The 23,973-nt window shown below is 42.5% G+C and overlaps 1 protein-coding gene and 1 pseudogene across 1 annotated transcript in view; both read right to left on the bottom strand.

The window, feature by feature from the left end:
• ZC3H18 (zinc finger CCCH-type containing 18) overlaps positions 1-23,756 on the bottom strand; it is a 152,458-nt gene extending 128,702 nt beyond the window's left edge. The window contains exons 1-2 of the mRNA XM_085878779.1: positions 23,738-23,756; positions 15,606-15,930 (exon numbers count right to left, since the gene is read on the bottom strand). Coding sequence (XP_085734905.1) covers positions 15,606-15,909 — 304 coding nt within the window. The 5' untranslated portion in view covers positions 15,910-15,930; positions 23,738-23,756. The remainder of the gene's footprint in view (positions 1-15,605; positions 15,931-23,737) is intronic.
• On the bottom strand, positions 3,359-9,986 carry LOC147028420 (uncharacterized; annotated as a pseudogene).
• Positions 23,757-23,973: the final 217 nt, after the last annotated feature.

Consider the following 23,973-nt stretch of genomic DNA (forward strand, 5'->3'; position numbering starts at 1 on the left):
GCATGTTGCAAGATCTGGCCACAACAAATATTTTATGGATCTACCACGACAAAATTTCGTACGATCTGTTGTGCCCGGGGCTTAAGAGTAGATCATCACCTGTCTGTTATAAATCATCTGAGCTCAAGCGCCTGGACATCGGTATTGCAGCACTCTCTGAGGTTTGGAGACCGGGTTGTGGAAAGATCATGGCGGGTGGGTACACCTACTATTGGTCTGGTCGCTGTGATGGTTACCATGCCCAAAGAGTTTCTGCAGCTGTGTCCAATAAGCTGACTCTAATGATAATTGAGGTAACACCGGTCAATAAGCGCATTCTGAGACGAAGGATTCGTCACTCCTTGGGTGTCATTTCCCTGGTATGTTTCTGCCTCCCTGGCGTCATTCTCCTCCTGAAGCGAGTGATCTCACCGTGAAGGACGCATTCTATGCCATGCTCAAGTCTGGGGTTGATTAGTGCCCCAGGTGAGATACTCGTCTAGTCTTGGGGGATTTCAACGCATCGACTGGAACGGATAAGGATGGTTACGAGACATGTGTTGGTCCCCATGGGTCTGGAACTATGAACCAGAATAGCACCAAGTTCTTTGGCTTTGAAAGAAGTCATGGACTTAGGGAGGCTGGTTCACGGTTTCAGCAACCACAAGCTCATCGCTGGACTTGGTGTTCCATCACTGGTGATGTGGCAAGGGAGATTGACGATGTGCTCGTTGATGGTCACTCGAGGATGATCCAGAACAGCAGGGTACACTGGAGTGCTCAGTTCCTCAATACCGACCACAGGCTTGTTGTTGAAACTCTGAAGTTGAAGCTTAAATCCGGGAGAATGGTACCATCCCAGCCTCGGCTGGATGTTGGCAAGCTCAAGGATGAGAGGGTTGCGAGGAGTTTGCAAATAGGCTGACTGGAGATTTGGGGGTTCTGGGTGCTTTATGGAATCCTGAAGAGTTGTGGAGTGCTTTCAAAACCACTGTACTCGATGTTGCCGGTGGATGTCTTGGAACTCACAGTAGGGCGAAAAAGAATTTTGTCTCTCAAGGGACACTGGATATCATTGACCACAGTCGCAGGGCCAAGCTGAATGGCAGACCTGAGCTGTTCAGGGAGCTGAGGCATAAAACTGCATGTGCTCAGGGTGGACAAGGAGGGTTATGTGTTAGGAATCTGTGAGGGGGTAGAGCATCACCGGTGGTCAAGTGATTCTCATCCTGCTTACAGGGGAATTCACACATTGCGTTCCCCCGAGCCCGTCCCTCTGTGTACTGCAGTTAGAGCGGAGGGTGGAGAGCTCTTGACAGAGTCGAAAGTGAAGGCCCGCTGGGCCAGTTACTTTGAGTGGCTGTACCAGACTGATCCACCTGATGTCGAGTTGAGATGTCAGGGGTGTTACTATCCCTATTGCTGACTCTCCATTCAACTGTGATCCACCTTCATTTGTGGAAACACCGGCTGCGGTGAACCTGTTGAAATGGGGTAAAGCTCCAGGGATCGATGGCGTCCATGCTGAACTTCTCAAGGCTGGTGGAAATGCTGCACTGGTGTCGTTGCATGCAGTTCTGTGCTCTGCCTGGAACACAGGCATCATCCCAACTGACTGGGAAGAGGAGCCTTGTTGTTCCTCTCTGGAAAGGGAAGGGGGATCGCCAAGACTGCAACTACCGAGGTGTGACGCTGCTCTCAGTGCCGGGCAAGGTCTTTGCTCGGATAATTAATTCTGCCACCGAAGGTGAAGGATGTTGTTTTCACCCCTTTCTGTCTGTTTGCTATTTGTCTGTGTGCAGGACATCTCAAAAAAATTATGGACGGATCCGGATTAAATTTTGTGGACAGGTTGGGTGTGTGACAAGGATGAACTGATTAGATTTTGGTGAAGATCCGGATCTGAATCCAACTACAACAATAATTTTTTGTGATTCTTCATCATTGAGAGAAAGGGCGAAAATTTATATCAAGCACAATATCTCAAAAAGTTGTGGACGGATACGGACGAAACTTGCTGAACATGTTGGTTGTGTGACGAGGAAGAATTGCTTCAATTTTGGTGAAGATCCGGATTCGGATCTGATGATTTTTTAAGTGATTCTTCACCATTGAGAGATTTGGCTAAACTGATGTATAGCACGATATCTCAAAAATGTAACGGGCCTGATATGTTCTCATGGATCGGGCATTACGGGGCGGAGGCATGTGCTCCACAGAGTGCCCTTCTTGTTCTTGATAGGGTTCGCCACCACCAGCGTCCAGAGCAGTCATGCTTTACAACAAAGAAGTCAACGATTGACCGCATCCTTGATCTTCAGGTCTTCACCGAACACAGATGAGAGCTTCAGCAGTGGCTGCTTGCAGCCAATGTTGATCTCTGTTAAACATTCCTTTCAGTGAATTGGGATGCCCTCTGGAGGATTCTTGGTCTTCGTGCGGTGCCACCAAAACTGATCAATCTGATGTCTGAACTATACTCTAGTACTGAGAGTGCTGTGAGATGTGGTGGCTTGTATCCAGTTGTTACTCGAATTTGTCAGGGTTGTGCATGAGCTCCCACACTTTTCAGCACTTGTTTGGACTGGATTCTGGGAGAATGTCGGAGAGATCAAGCTGCAGTGTATCGTTTGGGAAGGTCAAGAACACTGACCTTGATTATGCAGATGATGCAGTCATCTTTGAGGAGACTCTGGATATCCTTTTGGGGGTCCTCGAGGTGATGAATGAGGAGTCAGCCGCTGGGATTACAGGTTTCCTGGGTCAAAACTAACATCCAGCTTTGAATGATATCTTGGATGCTGCTATCTTGTCTGTACCCGTTTGTGGTGAGGATGTTGAGGTCACAGAGAGATTCACTTTCCTTGGCAGTGATATTCATGTCTCTGATGGCTGTGAGCCAGAGGTCAATGGATGGCTGGGTCGGGCCTGTGGAGTCATGGAGTCACTGGATCATGGGGTGTGGCGCTGCCAGTACCTGTGCGGGTGGACGAAAGTCCGAGTCTTCAGATCCTTCGTGCTTCCAGTCTCGCTCTATGGATGTGAGACTTGGACTATGAGCAGGGATCTGAGATGGTGACTTAATTCATTTGGTACCAGGTCTCTTCGGAGAATCCTTGGCTATCGCTAGTCGGACTTTATGTCCAACGAGTGGTTGCTGAGAGAGGCTCAAATGAGATTTGTTATCTGCATAGTCCGTGAGCATCAACTGCCTCTGTATGTATATATATATATATATATATATATATATATATATATATATATATATATATATATATATATATATATATATATATATATATATATATATATATATATATATATATATATATATATATATATATATATATATATATATATATATATATGGCTCGTTTTCCTGACGCTGATCCTGCTCACCAGATTCCCTCTGTAAGGGAGCCTCGTGAGTGGAGGAGGCCAATGGGCTGAAGAACCACGCGCCTCGTGGTTCCAGCAGGTTGATCAGCATCTCAAGGAGATGGGGGATGGCCAGACGGAGGCTCCTGAGTACCGGCGGTGAGTGGACACAGTGACGCGCTGCTTCAGAGCATGCTCCCATACCTGACCTGACCTAAGGTAGCACAAGCTTTCTTCCGATAATGAACTGCTCATTCTCTGGCATCAAGATGCTTTGAAACCTCTAATTTCATTGTTAAACTAATTTTTTTTCCTTCTACTGGACTCACAACTATCACTTATTGAGCGTTTTTGACTCATCTTCACAAAGAGAATGAATCACGCTTCAAACAACAACAAAATGGCATAATACAACTGTTGAGCGTCTACACTGGCCTCCGTCTACGCGACACAAAGGTGCTCACTGTGACCCACTGGCAAAACGAGACAATAGCGAATGTCGTGACATGAAAAGCATATTGAGGTTGTGGCCAAAAAAAAAAAAAAAAAAAAAACTGGACACACCTGGGGAAACTAAGAACACCAAGCAACGACTTCCATACAGATGTGGCCCTTGTGCTAAGCAAATCACATCCCAGCATGCTCCAGGTCATGTATAAAAATGCTCTAAAGGCCTGGTTGCCTATAATTATGGCTAGGATGCCTGCAAGAAGAGACCCTCCAATGCCCCCATCTGCAGAGCACATGTGGTTGCCCAATGGTTTGATGAGAATGACACTGATGTTAACCATACACCAAGACCTTCTCAGTCACCATATCTGAACCAAATCAAGCATTTATGGGATATTCCAGAACGACACCGGACAGCATTTTCCACCTCCATCAAACAGGTGTGAGTTGATTGACTTTCTCATGGAAGAATGGTGCTGCATCCCTCCTGCAGAATTCCAGACACTGGTGGACTCTGTCACGGTGCATACAGGCCGTACTGGCCACACGTGGTGGCCCGACACCCTGTTCAGTGACGTTATATTGGCATTTCCATTTTTTTTGGGGGGGGGAGGGGGTACCTGTTGGTTTACTTGTGTATCAGCGACATTATAACGAAGGAATGTTAACTGAATCAATGTTAAGTGAGGAATTACTGTATAATCATAGCACACGCACTTCCATAATTATTGGTTGCACACGCAATGTACCATGTGACCTGAGTGTGCTGCAATGTTAAAAAAAACAACTGCTAAATACACAAGAATGTTTTATTGTTAAGCTCCCAAAATCCAGGCTCAATGCAAATCTCCACCCATTTGTTCCTCTTTTCTCTCGACTGTGGAACCAACTTCGCTAGTCTGTTCAGTCCAATTCTTCCCTCCAGAGTTTCAAGACCGCTGTTTACCACAACCTCTGGTCATCCCACATCCATACTCATATCTTCTACCCAAATGAACCAATGCCCAAGCATGCCCTTTTTCCAGCTTATTGCATTTCCCCCCAACCTACCCCCTCTCATTCAACTTTTTGTTTGTTGTCGGATGGTTTGCTCCTTTTGTTTCACCCCCACTTTCCCCTTCCTCTTCTTGCAGTGTTTCAATCAGCTTGTTCATCCCCATGTGTCCTTTTCCCCCTTCTCACTTCTATTCTGCTGTTGGTGTTTTCCCCTTTCCATTTTGTTCCATTCCATTCTGCTCCAGCTCTTCCATGAGCTTCGACCATGTATACAAAAAAAAAAGAGAAAAAAAAAAGCATAATCGTGTAAATGTATTTACCAATCAATTTTGCTCAGCCTTCCTGTTGGTTGGGCACATCAGGTGTTCACAATAGTCATTATCCCCACTTTTTATGTTGGGTTCATACATGTATGGAAGCATCTGCCCAGTATCTACCTTGACATGATAATCATTCCAACAATCAAATAAATCCTCATCCAAGAATACGGAGTCAAGTTTGTTTTCTGAGTCGGACAAAGATATCGGGTCAGCCATTCAATGTGAGTGGCATACAAGCTGCATGTCGTCTGCCAAATTGTTACTTTTCATGATGTCATAAACCTTTCCTGTCATGCCATGAGGCGTGTAGGGCTGTTGAGGCCATTTCATTGGCGAAGGAGTACAATCCTGGACGGGTCTCCACTCTGACACAGGATACTCAAATGGCTTATTACCCCAGTAAGCTGGTACTCATTTTGCCGACACCAGAAGGATGTCAGGCTGAGTCAACCCACCTGGTGTCATTTCAACAGCATGACAGGGGCTCAAACTTGGGACCCTGAGATCTTAAACCAACCATCTTAACCATTAAGCCAACACCAGGCTATGATGTCATAGCCAGAGCACAATGAACACTCTGCTCAGTGTGTTGTGTGGAGTTTAGGAGCAGCACCGACTAAATTTTTTTTTTAAATACTCAAACGTCTCAAATGATTTTTTTTTACGTTTTATTTATTACCTATGTGTCATCATTTTAAAGCTAAAAACAAATGTCACAATCTTCATGACAGGAACCACTTTAGGAATTGCCATTTGTAGTGCAGACATCTCAGAATCTTGCACACTTGTACATGGTACCTCAAGTGTTTGCTCAATTCCATTGGAAAAGCTTAAACCAATTACAGAAATGAGGTAAACCGTCATGGTGAGGCAACTATTGGGTGCCAATTTCTTGGTTGTTCAGTGCAATTTGCCGAGCAAAACGGTCATTTATAAAATCACAATACTCATTGCATATGAAAACAGCAGCTCAGGATTGTGTGTACTGGAATCACGATTCATTCTTTAACTGGACAGTTTATAGGACACAATACCCTGCACAATGTTACTTCAATTTTCAAGAAATGATGATTTAATTATTGTTTTAAAAATTCTGAAAGTTTAGTGCAATTGAAGTAGTCCAGAAGAAGCTGCGAACACCACTCTTCCATACCACCCCATTGAACCTTTATTTAAATTGAAGTACAGCACATTACTGCAAAACTGGAGGTTTGTGGAAGTATTTATAGTGGGGTGGCTTAGCTGATCAATTGTGCACTTTCCCTTAAAAGCATGAAACTTGGCACATGGTTAGAGTAATACAATACAAAGATTTTTAGTCCAGGGGCCACCGGAAATTGCACTCCGTATGGTGGCCATCTTGGATTTCAAAATGGCCACCAGTGTGGACCTGTTTTGTTAAATATCTCCTTAACTAGTACAGATATCGAGACAGTTGAACAGCCTATACCTACATTTTACGGCTCTAGGAAGCCAATGGTGACATAAAATGTTTGAAAATTGTGGCTGCCATGTTGAAATCCAAGATGGCCACCATTGACAAGCTATTTTTCTCAATATCTCATCAAGTACTAAAGATATCAATACAGTTTTAACGCTTATACCTACGTTTTAGGGGTCGAGGAATCCAATGGTGAGATTGAATATGTGGCAGCTATCTTATAATCCAAGATAGCCACCATCCAAAGGCTAACATAAACTATCGTCAGTGAGCACAATATGTGAAGGAATGAACCATCAAGAAAACATCACAAGCAGTTGGCAAAAAAAACCACAGTTACCGTCAATTGACTTTTCTAGTCTCTGTTGCATTCCCCATCACAAGAACAAAGTGACGTGCAAGGAAGTGCAGACTTCTTACACCTGCAGCGATCAGTGCATCCTTTTGTGCATCCACACCGGATAAGTTCATTGCAGATCTTTGCGGCTTCCGGTAGTGTTGTCCAAATCGGTTTAAACTGACCGTCGGATGTTTTTTCCCAACCCCACTCACTTGGACATGGGAGCTCAGGCTGTGCATGTAATGCCTGGCCCCAGCATAATGCTCCTTGGTACACTGCACGCCTAATATGCTGCACCAGAGCATGGTGTTTAGGTGGAATTGATTCCAGAGGTCTGCCTTTCTTTGCAAACAGTTTCTTTCGTGCTGTATTAATGTCACTACAGGTACTTGTGCGATCAGACATCAAAATGACGAATCTTGCAATAATGCTCATACAGGACTCAGTTATATCTGTTTGTTCATGGTTGACTTCAGATAGTGCATCTGTGAGCTCTGGGAACGACTCCATACAGCCCATGCAGTTCGCTTACCATGCCCAGCAAACGCTGACACAGTGTCACATCCTGTCAGTGCATGAAACATGGGGAGGGCCTTAGACTTCTCAGGGCCGAGAGCAGTTGCTATGTCATGTGCAGGGAGGAATCGCAAGCTCTTCCCTGTTGCAAAGGCTAACCATATCTTCACAGAAAGTCTCTGAGTTGCCATAACTGCAAGTACGACAACATCTGTATCAACGGTTCGGATTAGGATCCTGTCATTCCCTCTCTGTGCCGCATCAGCTGCATGGAGGAACATGCGGCCATCTGCCTCTTCTTGGCTGCATGGAGCAAGTGATTCTAGATTCATGCGTGGTGGAGCAGTAAGAACCTCTGTTTCCAGTGTGACTACTAACTCTTTGCTCTGGTCTTCAAATGACTTGATTATTTCATTGGACAGGAAACTGAAAAGTTCTGTCTTGTTTTGGTCGACACGAAGAAAATTCTGCCATTGTCCAGGAACTGCAACTGAGGTACCCACACGTCGACGAACTCCCCTGCCATGCTTTTCTCGGGTCATGCTCTTCAGACTTTCAGGCAGGTAATGGTCCCACACCAGGTCAAGTTGGGTTGCAGATTTGTACTGGGAGAGAACAAATGGGAAAGAATTCGCTGCTTGAGCCTTGTAGATTGTATGCGGCTTTCCTGCTTGATTCCAGCCTGGAGGAATACAGGTTTGATAGATCAGCTTGCTTAAATACAGGAGCAATGGTGGCATCCTCCAAACGGGTTTCCTCAATATATGTCACAAGTTCTGCAAATGCTTTGCTGCAGAGCATGTTATCGAGATTATCGGTGCCTTCTTGCTCAGTTTCGACCATGGATGCATGATAATAGAGAGAGGCTAAGCACTTTGCATGGTATTTTGCTTCAAGAGCAACCATATCTCCGCCACCGAGACGTCTCAGCAAGTCATCGTCTTCTAGAAGTGCAGCACACTCTCAAACATGTTTGTCTGTTTTGAAAGTAGAAACCTCATGAAGTTTCTCTTTTCCAGATGACCGCCCACAGAAAAAGCAGAGATCTTGAGAAATTAATGATGCAGAACTTGATCGAGTACGCTTAGAAACACCAGATGTACCTTCACCTGCATCATCAGCCGCTATATCTTTAGAACGCTTCCTTGCACGTTCCAGCTTTGTATTGTTGTACGTAAGCCTGCACGACCTATGCCAACGTGCATTCTGAGCAAGGAAAGCTGCCTCGACACCATGACCTTTGTCCAATGTGTCAATGTTTATCGTTCTAAGCAGCAGACCGAGGTTATTAAACTCGAGGAGATTATCAGCCAATGTTTTGTACCCTGCGAGTGTTGCTTCACCTTGTTCAACTTTTCGTTGACTGGGAAACTGAAACTTTTCAGTGGTGTTCTGTTGACAAAGAAGGCAGAGTTCCCACTGAGTAACTCGACCCATTTCAGCATCTGGCTAAGATGGATCCACAAGTTTGATGCGCTTTGCCATCTCCAGTTGCAGATTAACGGGCCTATGTAGGGTTGATCACTTGTGCAGTCACCATAACAATGGATGATGTCCCTCAAATTAGTAGATGCATAACTACTACCAGTTTCATAGTTTGATCAATATTTTAAAGCATCAAAAATTTCTTTGTCTCTGAAATGTGAGCATAGACCTTTATAGCAAAATAGCTGTGGATGGCAGGATTTCAAGATGGCAGCCACAATTTTCAAACATTTATCGTCACCATTCCATTCCTAGAGCCCTAAAATGTAGTTATAGGCGTTTCAACTGTCTCGATATCTGTACTAGTTTAGGAGACATGTAACAAAACAGGTCCACAATGGCGGCCATTTTGAAATCCAAGATGGCCGCCATACGGGGTGCAATTTCCGGTGGCCCCTGGACTAAAAATCATTGTATGGTGTTACTCTAACCATGTGCGAAGTTTCATGCTTTTAACGGAAAGTGCACAATCGACCTGTTTTTTTGGAGCTAAGCCACCCCACTATTAGACGATTTGTGTTCTTCAGTATTCAAGTATACAATTCAATTTAAATAAAAAAAAAATGTAAAAGTCATATAAAGAAATTAATTCTGAGTTTTACTGCGATTTTCCAAGGTGTCTATTGCATCAACTTATCTAACACATTAAATTCGTTTTTCGTGCTCGTTGTTTGTGTCCATTATGACATCCTTAAAAAAAAACAACAGTAAGTTTCCTGTTTGGAATGATTTTCAATTTTGTTTCACTGCCAGGCAGGCAGAGCAAAATATTATCTCACTCTTCTGTTCACATCTGAAATCAGGACAAAATCAGAGCCACGGAACGATAAAACAAAAGACTTGTCTATTCAAGATCAAAATACAACATTCAATTATAATAAGTTGTTCCTCGATCATAAATAGATAAGACAGACAGACAGACAGACAGACAGATGGATGGTCATGAACGAATTTTCACTTCGCTTGCACAGCATAAATAAAGCTTAATTCAATTACTTTAATGTTTGCTCTAACCTTGTTTACCCTGTGTACCCCACCCCATCCCTCTCCCTTCCACAGATCTCATGTCTCTGTTCCACAGTGTTTCTTTCCTTCCCTCTCCCACCCCTCTTTGTCTTCTGCTCCCCTTGTTGTACGTTATGTGTGTTAGCTCTCATATGAGCCTCGACAGTGCATACAAAAATAAAATAAAATAAAATAAAAATAACCTGAGCAATATTATATTCCACTCCATCAAATCTCAAATAGTATTCTTTTTCTACCTATATTTCTTCACATTGACAGAGGGATAACGCAATGCCAATCTCCAAATAAAAATTACCCCCGTGTAGGGGTGACGGTCGTCTCTATAATACCACAAGTTCTCAATGTTCAGTTCAGGTAATCGCGAAACAGTCCAAACTAACCGTTTTGATTGAAATAGTTCACAGAGATACACTCGGATAATACTACTAATGACATAATTAATAAATATGTATTGTTCATTTAGTACCCGGATTAACACATCAGAATCACCAGTAAGTGCAATACGTGGTTTTCCGGTCCGAACACTCTCTGGGGACATTTCACTTCCGGTTGTAGAAAAAAAAACGAAAAAATAGGCTTAGCTCTCGGAGATTATGATAATCCTGTAGATTATTCTTCACTGATTATAATGCAACTTTCAGAATGAAAATTGGTCAAGTATTTCTAGAGATATTGAGGTTTGAAAAATCGTTAGAGCCAGCAAATTCATTAATTATTAATCCAACAGAAGTTTCGTGACACTGCACAAAGTAACATGTCAGGTATGAAAAAACAAACATTTTGTATGCCAGATTCATTAATTATTAATTCATTAATTATGGAATGTACTCATTCATATTGTTGCGGTTTCGCGCCCGCCGGCGTGCTGACGGCCACGTAACTCGAATCGCGGGACGTCGCCCACCGGACGGACAATCCAGTCGTGACCCTCTCGGACTAACGCCGGGAACCAGTCACGGGTGGACCTTTCGGTCTCACCGCGATCGAGCCAATCAGCCCCCGCGTGGGATAGGGTTGCTCGCCAAATTCGACCTACCTAAGTACCCACGCGGAGGGTAGACCGGGCGATCGCACCTCGCCGCAGGTCGACTTCGGACACGGGCCACTTAAGCGACCCGTTCCGTACTATCGGGATAACCGAGCGGTGTTATTCGTCGACCTCGACGGTTCGATTAATTATCGGGCGTATTCAGCCCACTACCAACCCTTTACGTGAAGCAAGATGAGGATTCAAAGAAAGAAATGACGAAGCGAAGCGGGAAACAGTTCAACCCAAAGCACATTTATTCGCGGCACACGGGAAGCACACATATACAATTCCACCAAATGCACACAGAAAAGACACAATGCAATTTACACAAAAAGCAAATGTAAAAGCGAAAACACAATGCAGAGCTAATACCGACTACCGAGCACACGGCAACACTTATACAATTTTACTTCACAGACGGCGCCGACAACACATACCCAAAACCAAGGAAAAGAATACCCTCAAGGATGAGGCGGGCCTGAGGCCGAGACCGGGTCGGCCTACCGGTCTGGTGATGAGACGCGGAGCGGCGATGGTGCCTCAACTCCGCGGGCCTCGCGGACAGTGTCTGGTAGGGGGTGGGAAAGGGGCCCCCTTGGTCGCACTATCTCAGCGCGGGGGGAAACAGGAGGGGGTTGCTGATGCTCGGGGTATAGAGGATTCTTATTGTCCCGCGACGAGCGTCTCCACCTCGGCCAGGTCGCGCTATCGGCCTCCCTGGGTGCAGCTCCCTGCACGACGCGAGCACCCCCTCGTCTGCCCTCGCCGCCTCTCCACAGCTCCGTCCCCTTTTTGCTCCGACTCCAACGCACACGACGCCCAGCTCCTTCTTGCCAACTCCACCGCCCGCGAAGTCTTGACTCTCTGTTCCCTCTCGACTCTCCTACTCTTACTCACTGGACTGACGAACACGGTCGCTTTTTATCAGCCCCGTAGCTTCGCCCTCTCATCTTTGACCCCCTCCCTTCGACCTTTCACCTCGCTCCCCATTGGCCCGAGAAAAAGTGGGCGTGAATGCTTTTTGATCCATAAATTTGCATATATCGATCGCCCTCCAACGCCCTGGGGGCGGGGCCAATTCGCCCCTCGCTCACCGATTGGACGGCAAAAAGTGGGCGTGTGTCGTTTTTGATCCGTTTTTTGAAGCACAAAATCCGTGATTTTGTACACGCTGTTCGGCGCGCGCCCTGCACGAGTCCAACACCGGTACCCACAGGCGGCGCAAGAACGGTGGCGATGCGACGGTTGCGAGGTGTGACGTGAAGGTCGTGGCGGTTGTGGTGAAGCGGTGGTTGGTGGTGGTAATCATGGCGGTTGGTCCAAAATAAAGATAGCAAAAGAAAAACGGCTATCCTGAAGAGTCGCAGCACGCATAAATGACATGTATTCCCACTAGACAACGGGTTTGGGCCTAACTACACATGTACTTACCGAGATACCTCACCTAAGGGACCTGAATGGTGGTTTGCGAATTTGGTAACCACAACACTATATTAATCAGAAAGCCCGAAGCATGCAGCATAATTTATCACTTATCCCCTCATCCGGGATCCGTGGCCTCGCCCCACATCCTGCAGCCCTATGTCCGCCGGTGATTATGTTAGATATCGGCACGATCGAGAGGAGCCTGCGAATTATCCCTGCTGATGCACTGAATTGATGCAATCGTTCAGCCAGAATATTCGTTGTCAAGATGTTGCGTGATTAAATCACTTATACAGTCACTCGAATTTATACCGCCGACATACTTCTTAACAATCACCTTCGCCCCAGAAACCACAGTCAATCTGAACCACGCTGGCCACTGCTCAGACGCCATGACCGGACAACTGCACAATTCTACTGCGCAGTTTGGTTAAAAATGACTCGGCATTTTGGCGCGCACACGAAATTATATTTTGAAAATAAATGCCGACGTTTACATTTCGGGTTTTGAAACTTTTGCACCTTCGGCGGAAAATGTATAAATATAAAAGGCTAAAAATGTGTTTCATATTTATATTTCATTTCTCCTTCCTTCCTTCTTTGCGAATCACATCGGCGTTTTTGGCCATCTTCCAGATCACGTGACGATCACACGGGAAGGAAATTCAAAAATCTGTCCGGTCAGATACAAGATAATATTTTTTTAACTATCATAATCAATAAACAGTTGCCGAATATCTTGTAGAATGGCAGACGAGATAGGTTTTGAAAATGGCGATTTTTATAACTTACGTGACCTCGTGACCTCGTCCCTGACCTTGAACCCGGACAAAAGTTATATCGTTGTGCAACACTCATCGACCTCTACCCACATACGAAGTTTCATCAAGATCGGAAAGAAAAATTGTTGACGGACGTACGGACATTTGGTCCGGCTTTATTAGGTCATCTCGGTAGAGATGACCTAAAAACACCATCACATAACACACCATAATTAACATTATTGGCAGGTCAAGTTGGATTAGTATTGAAGACAACATAATCCTTAAGTTACTCGACTCGGTCAGTGGTGCATTTACTAGACTCAGTAACGTTGGGGTGAGAGCGTCCTCTCTGAGTCTGGAAGGCTGGCGGTTTGCGGAATCATACCAAACACTAAATATACCATCAGAGATGGGGAATCCCCCGCCATTGAAAAATAATTGAAATCAGATAAGCGTTTTTCCATTTATTACAAAAAAAATTTTTTTGAAGCTGGCCGCCACAGTCGGCCATCTTGGATCCGGCCACGCCCAAAATCAATAGGGTTCTTCCTTTTCAGGTGGTACATGTGTGACCCAAATTTCAAATCGATATGGCGAAAAAAGTTTTTCAAGCTGGCCACCCCAGTCCACCATCTTGGATCCGGCCACGCCCAAAATCAATAGGGTTCTTCCTTTTCAGGTGGTACATGTATGACCCAAATTTCAAATCGATATGGCGAACAGTTCATGAGTTATCGCACTCAAAGCTATAAATGTTGACGCCCAGCCAGCCAGCCGGACGGACGGACCGCCGCAGTCGGCCATATTGGATCCGGCCACACCCAAAATCAATAGGATTCTTCCTTTTCAGGTGGTACATGTGTGACCCAAATTTCAAATCGATATGGCAAACAGTTTATGAGTTATCGCACTCACAGCTATAAATGTTGACGCCCGGACGGACGGACGGACGACAACAATATCCCCCTTCCGCCACGCGGCGGGGGATAAAAATGGTGTGTGTTGCTTCCTTGATTGCTGCTCAACAATTAGAGGATAGAGCGAGTATAAATCCCATGGGGAGAGAGAAATTTCTCCTCAACTGCCCCGCTGAGTGCAGAGAGAAAAACGGTCAAAAGATGGTCTCTGGTACCCAGAGTGCCCCAGGAAGTTACAGCATTTCTCCCAAGTTCAGTGGCTGTGTTGGCATGAAGCAAAGTCCACCATCATCTCATGGATTTGGTTTGATTGTGTCTGAGCGATGTGTTACAGCTCCTCCACGAGCCTGAGACTTAAGACCCTGAAACAAAATGATAATTAAAAAACCAGCATTTCAATTATAAATACAAGGTGGAATCAGGTAAACCATCACCCCCACCACTATTCCTTTCTTGTGAGATGGTGAGGGTTCAACAAAGTAATTGGTCATCAACACATTCCATTTCTCTTTTGTGGAACAGACCTCCAGGTTACAATCCATGAACTCTCAATGAGGTGATGCAGACAATGGATGAGGTGATAAATGTTCTGCACAACGTGACTGTGCACATCAGGTTTTCACACAATGGATTGATTTGATTGGCTCAGTAGCTGTGAAGGTTATATAACAGTTGCAGCATGAAACTGCTTTTATAGGATTCCAGATATCAGCTTGCCAGCAATAATTATACAATTTGTGGAAGTGGCACGCGTACGCACGCGCACGCACACACAGAGCTAGAGCGAAAGGTCACTAATCATGCAAACCTTTTGTCATTTTGTCCTATCTACCACCGCAACCCCCACCCTCCACTTACCTCCCCATGGTAAATCACGTTCACGTCAACAAGCTAATGTGAAAAGTCAAGATCATCACATTCTTGAAAAGCGACTCTTCAGTGGTGTATTGGTTCAGTGCTAGGTTTACTGTTGTATACGCAAGATTTCATATGGAATCAATTGCTTATTACACATTTTTGTGTAATACTGGTTGAGGTGTGATTATCTTCCAAGATATGCGTTGTGGAAAAAATACAACACGTTTATAATGTTATAGTTATACGTTAAGCCGTGTGGAAAGATCGTGAAAATTCAGGAAATTTCGGGATTATAGAACCACCTTGTGTTAAAAAGCAGTTTTTCAGAGTTTCTGGCTACAAAACCATCCAGTAAGAGTGGTTTGTAGGACAGGCTTTTGTAAGCATTCTTATCCTGGGTATCACATATGATCTAATTTGAGAAGTGCCTGTGTCTTTGTTGAACTTACATGCACTCCTGAACTACTTGACAAAAAAAAAAAAAAAGGGGAAAAAAAAGGGGGGGGGAGATGGGGTTTGGTGACAATTAAGAATTAAAATATTTGGAGGAGAAACAATAAGCAACATGTTACATGTCACTTTCAGGTATCAGTAATCACAAAGATTGTACATTGACTATGCTTCAACTTAATACATAACGGTATAACAAAAGAATGACTACTTTCAGCAACTCCACTTACCTGGTTCTACCAAATGATCTTCATTCTCATCTCCACTGGTTGTAGACCGTTCTGAACAATCATCATCATCATCCTCATGTAAGGCAGTCTCACATTCTTCACCATCAACACAATCATCATTGCCTTCTTCATCCTCATCACATGCCTCCCCATCATTTTTTTCTTCACCTTCCTCCTCACCATCATCTCTGTCACTCTCATCTTCATTTGTTTTTTCTTCACTCTCATCCTCTTCTTCATAATCATCATCCTCTTCCATGGTCCCTTGAGAAGGTTGTTCTGCAGGACTGTCTGACAGGTCCATTTGGATGTAGCTCCTCCTCCTCTGGAACAGATCAACATTTCAGTATCATTTATCAAATCCCTCAAAAAAGCATCGTCGTGCTTTTCTGCATTTATACCGAGTTCAACTATACAAATAAAAGTCTGAATATGTTGCAGACTCTTGTGATGAAAAGACTGTAGTGCATTCAAATTAATCAACATTGGCCTGGGCTGTGCAAATGGGCCTGCTTAATATATTTTCTATTATTTAACACAAAACATGTATCAGAAGTACATTAGTGCATCATTATAATGACCCAAAATAACCCCCAACAGGTTTTCCACCCGCCCCCCACCATCTGGTCCGGGAGCATGGCCAAGGAGGAAGTGATGGATGCTCATTTTATGGCTCAAACACGGATGCAGATATCTCTTATTCCCCAAGAACAAAACGATGAAATGAAAACAGTTCAAAAAACAAAAATAAAAAGTGGCTCAAAATGCAAAATAAATAACGGCTCAAAGCAGAGATTGTTCAAAGGCAAACTTTAATAGGGGCTGATAGAGACATGGCCTTAACTCGCATGTAATACAAACTCCCACAAAGGACTTATTAAAGTTAAAAAAGAAAAAGAAAAAAAAACGTCAGCACATCGATCTGATCAAAACAGATCTTCAGTATTTATCTTTATGACGAGTACGACGTACGTGCCCGTAAAAAAATAAAAATAATTAAAAAAAAATTTTTTTATAAATAAATATTCAAACCGCGAGCAACAAACAACAACCACAAAGGCCGTTTATTCGCTCTTGCGTGTCCGGACGTGGGTGACCCGGAAGTTCGGATATTATTTGCAGTTACGATTATTCGCAATTTAGTTTTAATACACAAATATTCAATTAGCGCCAACATATTTTACCTTTTCGCAATGTCATGGCAAGGAAAAACAAAAAGAGAAGAGAAGAGAGAGAAAAAAATTTACTTCCTGCTTCGGAGCATACCAGCACTCTGATGTTACCGAAATTTATGCACTGTCTAATATGAAAACGATCATAACTTGGGGCATTGTGTTTATCTATAAATGCGCATAAGAAATCAAGAAATTATTAGAATACACGAAGTCATCATTATCCGGAAGCCCGTACGTTGTAACCCGTAATGGGGAACGCGGCTGAGCTTCCCTTCCCCATCGGCCACGCCCACGCAACAACGTGTCTAGTCATTGGTTTGGTAAATAAATGGCCATAACTTGGGAAGCACTTGTCCGATTAATATCAAACCTTGAAAAGGCACATCCTCAGGTCCCCAGCAATATATCTGGCAAGTTTCAATTAGATCGGACCAGCGGTTGTCGAGAAACAGCGGACACACACACACACACACACACACACACACACACACACACACACACACACACACACACACACACACACACACACACACACACACACACACACACACACACACCTGGAATTATAAATAGATGATATCCTTCACATGATGCAAACGTGTATAAAATGAACAGACTCCAGTCTTGTTGAGAGCTTTACAACCGATTACCTGCAATATAAGCCTGGTGTTGGCTTAATGGCTAAGGTGGCTGGCTTAAGATCAAGCCCATTTTTTTTCTCCGTTGAATTAACACCAGGTTGGGTTGACTCAGCCTGTCATCCTTCCAAAATCGGCAAAATAAGTATCAGCTTAATGGTAACGAGGCATTTCATCAGCGGCACAGCCGTGCCCCCAGAAAATGATGCAACCGAGCAGCCACAGGTTGCATTCAAATAAATAAATACACCTGCAATCTAATCAAATGGAAGACCAAGAAGGAACCCGAAGACGTACAGGGCAAAGATGGAGCCATCAGGAGGAACTTGAATAGGATTCGGGTGTCAGCTGCTACTCCACTCCCCTCAAACCCATCCAAGCACGGACAAGTGAGCCTTGCAGAAAACCTTTAGCAAGAATTAACTTCTCCTCAGACAGATAGATAACGAAAGAAAGAAAGAGAGAGAAAGTGATGAAAGAGATGAAAGAGAAGAAAAAGCAAGAATTAGAAATAAATAAAAAATCGAAAGAAGTGTGAAAGGAACAAAGAACAAAGATGTCAGGAAGAACCCCCTTAGATAGATCGCAGCAATTACTCTTCATTTGTTTCTTCTTCACCCTCATCCTCTTCTTCATAAAACAAAAATGAGCACATTCATTTTTGTTTCAATATAATCCAAACTGTTTCAGAAAGCAAAACCATATATTTGGCACAAGAAGAAGGCCAGAACCTTCTGACATACCTCCAGTACCCACCCCTCCCCCTACACATCCCCTTCCACCTCCCCATCATGCACTTCACACACCTGTGGGCTGCACAGTGGCCATCTTTCGTTTCACAAAATGTCCACATCAAAATCTTTTTTTTAATGAAGAAAACCATATGAGGTGCCAAATTCACTAAAGATAAACAAGCATAGCACAGATTAAAGAAGCAAACACGGGAAAGCATCATGTGTGTAACAAAAGAGCATGAGGAAACAATGGAATTTAATTAACAGTATGAGATAAAGGACAAGTAGCACACCTGTGTACAGTTCATTTTTGTATACTGTATACAGAAATAAATATGTATACATGAATCATTAAAACATTTATGTTGAATGCATATTGCATAGGTAATTAAGCGATCATGTCGTCTAATATTACAAGTGTTATGAAACAATAATGTGAAAGAAAATGAAGCTTATAGTCAGGCAGTGAATCAAGTGAATGTTGAAATGGGGTACAACAAGCCAACTTTTCCATATATTTGTTCACAAGTATGTCCTGAATGAAATTCCATCGGGTGCCACTTTGTCATTTTGGGGCAATTTTTTTGAAATGTAAAAAACGAAATGGCCACTGACGCCTTTGTAAAATCCTAAATTCCCCATAACTTTGCTAATAATGGACCAATTTGAATGATATAAAGATGTTTTTATATGTTTTCTGACATACCACATCAAAACAAATGCATTGGAAACAGCAATTTTGGGTTCAAGGATCTCTGAATGCATTTTGCTTCATCAATCTGCAATATCATGAACATTTCCTTGCATTTAAGTATAGTTGTTGTCATTCAATTGTCACCAGGGTTGCAATGAAAAAAAAGAGTATCAAAGTACGAGAAAATAATGTATACGATATGGAAAAGCTCTATGGGCATATGCGAGTCCTGTCAACAGTATTCAAGTATGAATTGGCACCTGTGCCTTCATCTTTGTTTGATTAATATGGGCAATTTAGGAAGTCGTCAAAGGCATCATCGCTGCAATAGCTTGGCATAGTCGATGCCAATAGCTGTCAACCAGAAGTGAAGATATATGATGGAAATGAAATGATATATTGTACAATGTTTCATGGCCAAAATGTGGAAAATTGCAGCATTTGGCTGAAAACTTCATAAAGGCAGTAGAAGGTCTACATGCAGATTCATAGGTTGGCTTTGACAAGTATGATGATCAATTGCCAAAGACAAATGAACGCAACAGATGCACAGGAAGAAGGGTCTTCCCAGACTACTCCCTGACATTGGGGCATGGAATCCAAGAGATGCAATCATGAAAAACACGAGTAACAAAAAACAATTGATCAAGTTGTTCTGTGACAATGGTAGCTCATAAAAAGTGAAACTTATTGGCAAGCAACAATGCATGTTCAATCATGAAGAATCTGATGTCAGTATTGTGAGTTAAGTTTTGCACGTCGTTACGAGAAAAGAAAAAAAAATGCGAAACGCATCCAGGTTGTTGCTGATACCAATGACATATTTGCCCTGCTGGTGCATTTCACCCAGAAATGGTCATTTTCAGATGTAGACATCTCCATGAAAAAGTCAAATGGCACTTTAATCGATATCACTGCTTCTGCAAAAAAATGCTTGCTGAGAAGTGGAAAAGATCTGCTTGGGGATCATGCGCTCACTGGTTGTGATTCAACTAGCTACCCCTTTGGAAAAGGCTAAGTATCTGCTATCAAGATGAAGATTAAACATGATCTAATTTTAGACTGCATTGGAAACCCAGATGCAGACAAAGGGCAAGTCATCAATGCTGGCCGTCATTTGCTAAGCCTACTTTACGGAGCCAAAAAGAGTGACATTACGCTTGATGAACTTCAGCACCAAATATTTATCCAGAAAAAGGACAGCCCAATGATCAAGATGTTGCCACCAACCAAAGCAGCTGCAGCACAACATAGCCTATGCGCTCATTTCAAATGCTGTTTGTGGAAATATGCCAAGGAGCAAGAACCACCTGCCCTTGATATAACAAACTATAGATGGTGAATTGTTGATGGCACAGCTCAACCACTTGTGCGTGCATCATAAATGGCACCGATGGAACTTGTCAAAGTTGTTGCATGTGGATGTGCTTCTGACAAGGCTTGTTCATGAAATGCTAGCAGCTGTAAAACAATCGGTGTGTCTTGCACATCATAACTGTAATTGCATGGTACAATACATGTCATAATCCCAATACAAGTCATGACAACGACGACGATACAAAACTGGTGTAATCTGAAGATTCAAGTGGTCTTATTAAATATAAAAATCATTCAGTGGAATAGTAACTATATAGACATTTGAATTTAACGACCATAATTAAATGCAAAAAAAAAAATCATTAATTTTCATATTTTCTTCAAAAAGATACAATCAGAGATCCGTGAAACTCAAAATTGTTTCCAATGTATTTGTTATGTCAGAAAACATATAAAAACATCTTTATATCATTCGAATTGGTCCATCATCAACAAAGTTATGGGGAATTTAGGATTTCACTCAAGCATGAGTGGCCATTTTGTTTTTTTACGTTTGAAAAAAAAATTGCCCAAAGATTACAAGGTGACACCCTGTGGAATTTCATACAGGACGTACTTGTGAACAAATATATGAAAAAAAATTTGCTTGTTTGACCCCATTTCAACGTTTCGGTTCATTTTGCCTTGTTCACTTCTCAACTATTACAGAAATGAAGAGGGGCAAAGCAGGAAAAAAAAAAACAGGATGCAACAAGTGGTTGACTGTAGTCTGTACATGTCTGAAAAGCCTAAATGGGTAGAGTGGAGAAGTAGTGGGAGAAAGATGTTCTACTTTCTCATTGCTTTGATTATTGCATTCTCATTGATCCCAACTCCTCCTCTCCACAATTTGACTAATTATCTTGCTTTGATGACAGAATTCCAACACAACCACCATTTTATGGCTCAAACCAACAATGGCGACATGGAGCGAGAAAGTTGATTCAGCTTATTAGTTACTACCTCTGCCACCGGAGGTGGGCGAAGATTATATTAGTGCTTTCACCCGTTTGTGAGCGGGATGTCTCAAAAAAAGTTATGGACAGATTCGGACGAAATTTGGTGGACATGAGTGTGTGACAAGGACAAATCGATTAGATTTTCATGAAGATGCTAATACGAATGCAGGGTACTAGAATTTTGAAGTGATTCTTCGCCTTGAGAGATGGGGGCAAAAACAATACACAGCATGATATTTCAAAAATTTGTGGACGAGTTGTGACAAAACTAGGTTTATGAATTGGGTAGGTGACAAGAACAAGCCGATTAGATTTTGGTTCAGGTCTGGATGCAGATCTGGCCTATCAGTGGGATACAAAACGTAAACTGTTCAGCATTGTGGAGGTAATTTGCTCTGCTGAGTGCCGTTCTAGTTATATTATGTCATTACTCCTTACATGTCCGCAACCAGTTACTAGTTCTTCACTGTAATGTTTTTTGCAACTTGTTATCTATTTGACTTGAAAAACATATCCAAATGCTGTATGAATGTTACAGAAATGCCGACAGGGTAGGGCATACCATGCACTAACTAATGTGAAAATGCAGTTGGCAAGGTTTGTAGGCGCAAAACGACTGACACAAACACCATTAGTTTGAGTCATCTACCGATATAAAACACAATGTGTAATTGTGTGTATTTATCTGTCCCCCTTCATAAGGACGGTTGAAGTAGAGTTTTAAAGGCCAATCTTTTAAGACGACTGTGTATTCACGCCGGTCAATTTTTCAGGATTAAAAAAATATATAAAAAAAACTCGAAAAACATTTTTCATAAAAGAGTAATTACGTCTCTTCTATTGGAAATGTACACGGTGACTTCAACCGGGCATCAAGGGCGGTGTACAGAAGCATTTTAAAAATAACAATAAATAAAGGGCGCGCAGAGGTGAAATTCACTGCGCATGATGTGCAACGTGTGCAGAATAAAACTGCACATGATGTGCAGTGTGCAGATTGTTCATTTAGATCCGTAAGATGTCTAATAAATAAAGATACAAGCACACCTGACTCCAAGCCGAGGCTTCAGACTTTGGCACGCTCACGAGGTTGTGCCATCAAAATGAAACATCCCACAAGATATAACTAGTCTAATAATATTTTTTTTATAAAGCATTGCAGTGAAGTCTGATTCAAATAATTTTAAAGCAATAAATGTATTTGGATATTGTAATCAGTAAAAAATAGTGTGGTAGATAAAAACATGAGAAAGGAAATAACTTGCACCAAAAACTTTAACATTTTCACGCTCACACTGATGCTCACGCCGGGGGTATCGCTGTTGCTCTCTGTTCTTCGAACAGGCGAGCTAAAAAAAATAGGTTCACATTTGTGCGCTCCTTGCTCCGCACCTTTATCTCAAGGGGAGCATCTAAAATAACGCTTCTTGTGACGAAACATCATATCCTCCAGTCTCTGAATATTTCGAATAAAATAATTCCAACCCATCATTTTTGGTAGGCTCTTAGACGAGTAATATCATAATGGCTCACAACATGAATGATGCAATAGAAAACATGGTGTCATCACTGGAGAAAGGCAAATTTATGGCCTTTTGCATATTCCTATGTATATATATATATATATATATATATATATATATATATATATATATATATATATATTTTTTTTTTTTTTAAAACAACTTTCGCAGTCAGCTACAAGAGAAAAATAAATACCTGGAAGGTTGCCAAGGGGTCACAGTCAGCTAAATCTTCAATGACCTATATTTGAAGCGGAGCTTGAATTTATCTAAATCGAGTCCAAACTTTCCCTGCCAAATACAATCCAGTAAACCAAATTTCATCAAAATTGGAGTTAGTCAAGCACATTGCTGATCAATTTGGTATGGAATGATCCTGCTGCCCCCCCCTCCTTACTCCAGCTTTTAGCATCACTCATAAATACTTGCTCCCTCTGGGAACAAGATGTGTTATTGATACCACCTCGATCAAGCAGAGGTCAGTGGTTAAACCACCTGCACTATTTTACGTGTACAGGTGAGTCACAAGTCGTCCAGTAATACTCATGGGGGTGGTGGGGGATTATTTTGCGGTGATAGCCTGATCTGAGGCACCTCCAGCATATATGCAAAATTTGGTGGAAATCAGCCAAGCTGTTTTCAATTCTTATAAGGTTCAGACATACATACAGAGATTTGCCAATAGTTATAATTTAGTACGATATTTAGATTTAACTTTTGTGGAAGCCATCTTTGCAGGGAAACAGCCAGAATTGAGAAACAGATACAGCTGCCAAAAACAGCTGAAAGTCTACAATGTAAATTGAAAAAGAAAAAAAAAAACATTTAAAACTCGAAGGGCGCTCAGTAGAGTGCAAACCTCCGCCACACAATGTCTGATCCAGTCAAACATATCGGGCCCAATAAATTTTTGAAACATTATGCGATATAAAATTTTTGGCTCCATCTCTCAATGGTGAAAAATCACTTTAAGGATTTAAACATTCTTGAATCCGGATCTGGATTCTGATCTTCACCACAATCAAATGAATTTGTCCTGGTCACACACCCGACCTGTCCAAGTTTCGTCAGAATCCGTCCACAACTTTTTGAGATATCCTGCACACACACAGACAGACAGACAGACAGACAGACAGACAGGGGTGAAAATATAACCTCCAACCTCCCTCAGTGGCAGAAGTAATAAACGAGCAAAAAAAACTTCAACATCGATTGAAATTTGTTCCCTTCCCAAACCTTATTCATGTACTGTACATAATCACAAAAAACGAAATTACTCTTAACCATGT

Source organism: Eptatretus burgeri, chromosome 4 (assembly GCF_056783735.1).
Source record: "Eptatretus burgeri isolate ZD-2024b chromosome 4, Ebu_testis_v1, whole genome shotgun sequence".
NCBI lineage: Eukaryota > Metazoa > Chordata > Myxini > Myxiniformes > Myxinidae > Eptatretus > Eptatretus burgeri.